At 40.9% G+C, this 5780-nt stretch overlaps 2 protein-coding genes across 2 annotated transcripts; both read right to left on the bottom strand.

Moving 5' to 3' along the window:
- Window positions 1-274: 274 nt before the first annotated feature.
- Window positions 275-700, bottom strand: LOC117179627. Its single transcript, XM_033371628.1, has one exon. It carries the CDS (start codon window positions 698-700, stop codon window positions 275-277), a length of 426 nt encoding a protein of 141 aa, XP_033227519.1.
- A 9-nt stretch (window positions 701-709) lies between these two features.
- Window positions 710-2101, bottom strand: LOC117179626. The gene is made up of 2 exons (XM_033371627.1): window positions 1550-2101; window positions 710-1318 (listed from the first exon to the last, which is right to left on the bottom strand). The coding sequence occupies exons 1-2, from the start codon at window positions 2099-2101 to the stop codon at window positions 710-712; spliced, it is 1161 nt and encodes a 386-aa protein (XP_033227518.1).
- Between the last annotated feature and the right edge of the window lie 3679 nt (window positions 2102-5780).

The raw sequence follows: 5780 nt of genomic DNA, 5'->3' as shown, positions 1-5780 counted from the left end.
TTACTCAATACGAAAATCAAAATATAAGGACAAGTCCAAGAATCTTAAATGTAACGAAGAACGCAAATGAAAATAGAAAATGAGAACACAAATTAAAACATTCATAAAAACAGTGAACTAATGTCCAATTCACAACATTCCGCCCTCTTTCGTCCCCGACGAAATAGGGCGAAATAGGCCATTGAGTAGGTGGAAGGTTCTCATGTCGAATGAGATCTAAATCTTCAATCTGTATGGATGGCGATGAAGTAGTCCACCTTGATCGAGGCTGAAGTTATTTCAAATACTCAGCTGACCAGCGCTTCCAAAAATGATCACGCATTTGCTGGATCAACTGACAGCGAGTTAATCGATTTGGAAGAACGTCTGCAAGCGATGGTTCAGGAACTGCATTCAGTGGACCTCCAATGAGAAAATGTCCTGGTGTGAGGGCAGAAATGTCTGTTGGATCATCTGACTGAGCTCTGAGAGGCCAAGAATTAAGGCAAGTCTCAACTTGTGTTAAAAGAGTGCTCATTTCTTCAAACGTCAATGTAGAGTCTCCAATGACTCGACGAAGATGGAATTTTGTCGACTTAACTGCAGCTTCCCATAAACCTCCGAAGTGAGGTGCTGCAGGAGGGTTGAATTTCCACTGGGTACCATGCGAAGCAAGGTATGTAGCGACCGAAGCAAACTCTGCTGTTGCCTCAGAAAACATTTCCTGTAGTTAACGATCTGCTCCCACAAAATTCGTACCCTCGTCACTAGACAACGTTCGATAAAGATCACGACGAGAAGTGAAGCGAATATAAGCAGCTATGAAGGCTTCTGCTGTGTAATCAGAAATCAACTCGAGATGAACTGAGCTGGAGGCACAACAGACGAAAATACAAATCCAGGCTTGGTGGGAATGGTGACCTCGTCCTTTGGAGGTGCGAACATTGATGGGGCCAGCATAGTCTACCGCAGTGTTCATGAATGCTCGTTCAGGTGGAGTAATGTGAATGGAAGAGAGGTTACTCATCAGCTGTTGCTCAGTATTACCTCTGTTTCTGACGCATGGAATGCACCGATGAATCAATGATCGGACCAAATTGCGACCTCGAAGAATCCAATAAGATTGTCGTAACGTTCCAAGGGTAAGTTGGACACCCCAATGAAGACAGCGAAGGTGACAGTCGCGGATGATAAGAGTTGTGAGATAAGACTCAGGAGGTAGAATCAGTGGATGCTTCTCATCATAAGTGAGAAGAGAGTGCTTTAAGCGACCTCCGACACGAAGAAGTTGACCATCAAAAAATGGAGTCAACTTTATTAGAGTGCTAGGCTTAGAAATCTGTATTTTATTTTTTAGATCGGTGATTTCATTAGAAAAATAGCGATTTTGTTCTTGTTGAATCCAGAATAAAAGAGCTGTTCGAAGATCTGATGCAACTAAAATCCGAGAAACGATAATAGAACGAAACTTCAAAGCGTCTCGAAAACGAAGACACCAAGCAGTGACTCGTAGTAATTTGTCTAAAGATGAATAACGACTCAGAAGACCACACGGTTCATTAACACGAACTGCTACGTTTACAGTAACTCTACGTTCTTCTTTGGCCACTGTATTTTCTGGAGGGCCAAGCAGAGATGAAGGCCACTCTTCTTGTGTTTTAAGCCACTGAGGACCATTCCACCAGAGTGAAAACTGCGAAAGTTCGCAAGCTAACAACCCGCGAGAAGTACAGTCAGCTGGATTATCTGCACCCGGAACATGATGCCAAATTGCTGAAGGAACGATCATTTGAATTTCCGAAACCCGATTCGCGACGTATGTCATCCATCTTGTAGAAACAGCTGAAATCCAATGAAGTGTGTTCATAGAATCAGACCACAAATGTAGAGCAGCATCAAAACGCAGTTGAGTTTGAAGGTGAGCGATGAGACGAGCTAACAAAACTGAGGCACATAGCTCAAGACGAGGAAGCGGAACAGTTTGAACAGGAGCGACCTTTGTCTTAGAAGAAATGAGTCCAATAAAACAATTTCCGTTAGGCGAAATTGTCTTTAAATAAACGACAGCACCGTCCGCCTTTTCAGAAACGTCAGCAAAGCCATGAAGTTCGAACGAGCACATTCGCGAACGAAATCCTATCCAGAGAGGTATCCTGACTGCGGAAAGACGAGGAAGATCTTCATAATATCTTATCCAGCGATGACGAGCTCCTTCAGGTAAAGGATCATCCCAGGATTATTTAAGCTTCCAAAGTTCCTGGATAAATATCTTTACGACAATGATAACCGGTGCCAACCATCCTAGAGGATCAAATAATTGGGCTGACTGGCTGACGACAAGGCGCTTTGTGATGACATCTTTAATAGCCCTAAGATCCACCTGGAAAATAAAACAATCGGTACTGGGTTTCCAAGTTAACCCAAGCATCGAAACCGATGTTTCTGATTGCCATGATATACCTGGAGATAACGCGTGCAGATGCTCCAGAATACGCTGCATTAGCTCATGACTGTTTGAATTCCACTTTTTGAGCGGCAAGCCGCCCGCCATCAAGAGACCACGTAGTTGGTTGTTTAATTCAATAGCATCTTCCAAATTATCCGCTCCTGATAAGACATCATCAATATAGATGCCATTTTTTATCACTTCAGCAGCCAAGGGAAATCGATTCCCTTTATCAAGACGAAGCTGCTGAACGGTGCGAAGAGCTAGAAATGAGGCAGAAGTCAGACCATATGTGAGAGTACTGAGTCAAAATACTTGGACGGGCTCATTTTGACTTTCTCGCCACAGAATAAGTTGGAGATCCTGATCATCTTGGTGGACAATAATCTGTCGATACATTTTTTTGACATCTGTAGAAAAGACAATGAAGTGAAGACGCCACTGCAGCAAGACATCTGAAATATTTAATTGTGATTTTGGCCCTGCGTAAAGACACTCGTTCTATGAAATGCCTTGACTTGATCGTCGAGAACCATTAAAAACTACTCGTAGTTTCGTGGTTGAACTAGATTCACGCCAAACTCCATGATGCGAAAGAAAAAATGACCGCGAGATACTCCTTGGATCTGCAGGGATGTTGACGGACTTCATATGCTGAAGTTGATGATATTCTTCCATGAATTTGGCATACGCTTCTTGGAGATGAACATCTCGTTTGAACCGCTGCTCCATATGAAGTAACATGCGAAGAGCTGCAGAAAAGGAATCTCCTAACGATGTGACGTCACTCTTGATGGGCAGATGCACGACGTATCTCACATCTTTAGTCCTAGAGTGAGTCTTTTGGAAAAGTTTTTCACACTCTTCTTCCTCAGCTGTCCGGAAAGGTTTAGGAGGCACGACTTCCGAATCCTCCCAAAATTTTTGAAGGTCAAAAAAAAGTTCTTCACTCTTGGAACAATGAAACATATTTACTGTAGATGAATCCAACGGTGAGGTATTGCCTGTAGGTCCACAGAGAATCCACCCGAATACGGAATTTTGAGCTACAGGAGTGCCCGGGGGACCCTTTCGAAGACCTTGTTTAATTAAAATTGCATAGACATCCACACCTAAAATTAAATCAATTGGAGAACTTCCACTGAACTTCGGATCCGCTAATTGTAGACCAGTAATGATGCTTCGCCTGACAAATCTGACACAAGTTCTTTGAAGCACAATTCTGAAATAAATGAGACCCTAAACAATTTATACACAATTTTCTTTGAAAAATGAGCTCCTTTTTTTGTGCTACAGACTGACTTTGAAACTGCGGACACGACATTAAATAATGCGGTTCGCGGCAGAAAAAGCACTTCCTTTCCTGTGGCTTCTTCGTAAGCTGCTCTTTAGCTGCTTGTTTCTTCATTGGCTGCTCTGAAATTGCGTTGACCTTGGCTGTTGTAGAACTCGAGGATTTCGTGAACTTTCCAAACCTTTTCTTCTGAAACTGAGATTTGGAAGATTGTTGAGACGAAGACTGATTAGTTTGATTTGCAGTAGAATCTAAAACTTCCAAGGTCCGAATCCTGGTTTGCAAGAAGGTTTTCAATTGGTCAAACGTTGGAGGATTCGTGGAATTTCCAAGAGAAGTTTCCCAATCACGACGAGACTGACGATCTAATTTCTCTACAGTAATATATACCAGCCATGATCACCATTTGTCCACCGGTTCTTCCAAGGCAGATAAAGCTTCGACGTTATTAATCGTTGCATTATATACCTCCTTCAGAGCACTCGAAGACTCAGCTTTCATTGGCTGGACTGAAAAAAGCTCAGCCAAATGAGAGTTGATAAGAACTCTTTTATTCTCAAAGCGCTCCGAAAGTAGGTCCCAGCAATGCTGATAATTGCCTTGAGTGATCGGAATTCGATGAAGAAGTTGAGCCGCTTCACCTATAAGACTGGATTTTAAGTGATGAAGCTTCTCCACTGACGAGACTCCAGGATTTGAATGACCCAAAGATGTGAACAAATCTTTGAAATTTTCCCACTCCGTGTAACTTCCAGAAAATTTAGGCAATTCAGTCTTCGGCATCGATCGATATGATAATCCAGCAATCTGTGTAGCTGAATCATTCATGGACCTAGAAGCAAGGTCATTTGAAAGTTTTTCCAGTTCGTCCTTCAAGGCTCTCTTCGCGACTATATATGCTTCTTCAGTAGTTGCATAAAAATTGCTTGTAAAATAAATGTTCGTGGCATTCTGATCGCGAACCTTTACTAACTCCCAATGTTGAGCCTGAAAACGCGTCCAATTTTTCTCCGTAGACTCAAGTCTTGAGACCAAAGTTCCTTTAGTGATCTGTTTTAATTTTTGAGTATTTTCAAAAGCAGTTTGGATCCGAGAGCAAAGCTCGATTTGCTCTAAAAAGTAACTAGAAATAGACATCATGAACGGAAAACAGTCGGCACACGATAAAATAGAGTCCGCGAATACAATCTTTAAAAAATAAATTGATTTAAAACTGAATGTATCATAAAAAAGTAATTCGCCAATAAAGGAATTATTATTCTCACTGAAATTATCAAGTTAAAAAATTCCAACTTCGTTGACTTAATGTTTAAAAGTCATTTCCAATCTTTAATTCTTGGAATTTCTAGCGCGACGGAGAAATTACTAAGAAATTAAATAAAGTATAAAAGTCTGCGAGATATTCGTAAAATCAATTTAAATTGCACTTCCGAAATAATCTTCACTTTTTCAATTCGAATCGATGACAATTAAAGGTTGAATGTTGTTGACTTACCAGACGCTGAATTATAAACAATAATCCGAGTGGTATTGAGAACCCAATGCTCACCGATCTTTCGAACCTGTGTGAAGGTTACGAAATCCATTGACATTTGCCTGTAAAGTTTCTCGAAAAATTGAGAAAATCCTTTCGGTATCGAAAAAATGCATCCTATTTAATATTGCCTTAGACACTAAAACAAAAACGTTCACATTTAAAATAATCTTTAAGTCACAATGCACTGACGCTGCACACTACACATTCAGTCAAAAAGTCACAAAGATACTACATTTAGTTTGACGCTAACAAGCTCTACCGGAATTTGTGCGAATAGTCCTCGCACAAGAACTGAATCAATGAATCAGGAAATCTGGCTCGACAGGACCAATGTTTTGAACACTAAAAAAACGACTAAACATTGTCACGACTGATCAATTCTGGTAGGGAAACATGCGTGTTTAGGCCAAGTCAATTAGAACCACAGCACTTTAATTCATAAAAATAACGCCGTAAAAGCGCGGTCTTTATTATAAATAGATTAAAACTGTATAAAATCAACAGAACTTGTTGCTTGGCGAATG

Source organism: Belonocnema kinseyi, chromosome 9, assembly GCF_010883055.1.
Source record: "Belonocnema kinseyi isolate 2016_QV_RU_SX_M_011 chromosome 9, B_treatae_v1, whole genome shotgun sequence".
Lineage (NCBI taxonomy): Eukaryota > Metazoa > Arthropoda > Insecta > Hymenoptera > Cynipidae > Belonocnema > Belonocnema kinseyi.
This window is presented reverse-complemented; position numbering and strand designations above follow the sequence as displayed.

Coding starts and splice junctions, on each gene's coding strand:
- LOC117179627 (XM_033371628.1), bottom strand. CDS start 700: ATGTTTTCTGAGGCAACAGCAGAGTTTGCTTCGGTCGCTACATACCTT.
- LOC117179626 (XM_033371627.1), bottom strand. CDS start 2,101: ATGTGCTCGTTCGAACTTCATGGCTTTGCTGACGTTTCTGAAAAGGCG. Junction 1,319..1,549: donor GAGTTACTGTAAACGTAGCA/GTTCGTGTTAAT, acceptor AATAAAATACAG/ATTTCTAAGCCTAGCACTCT.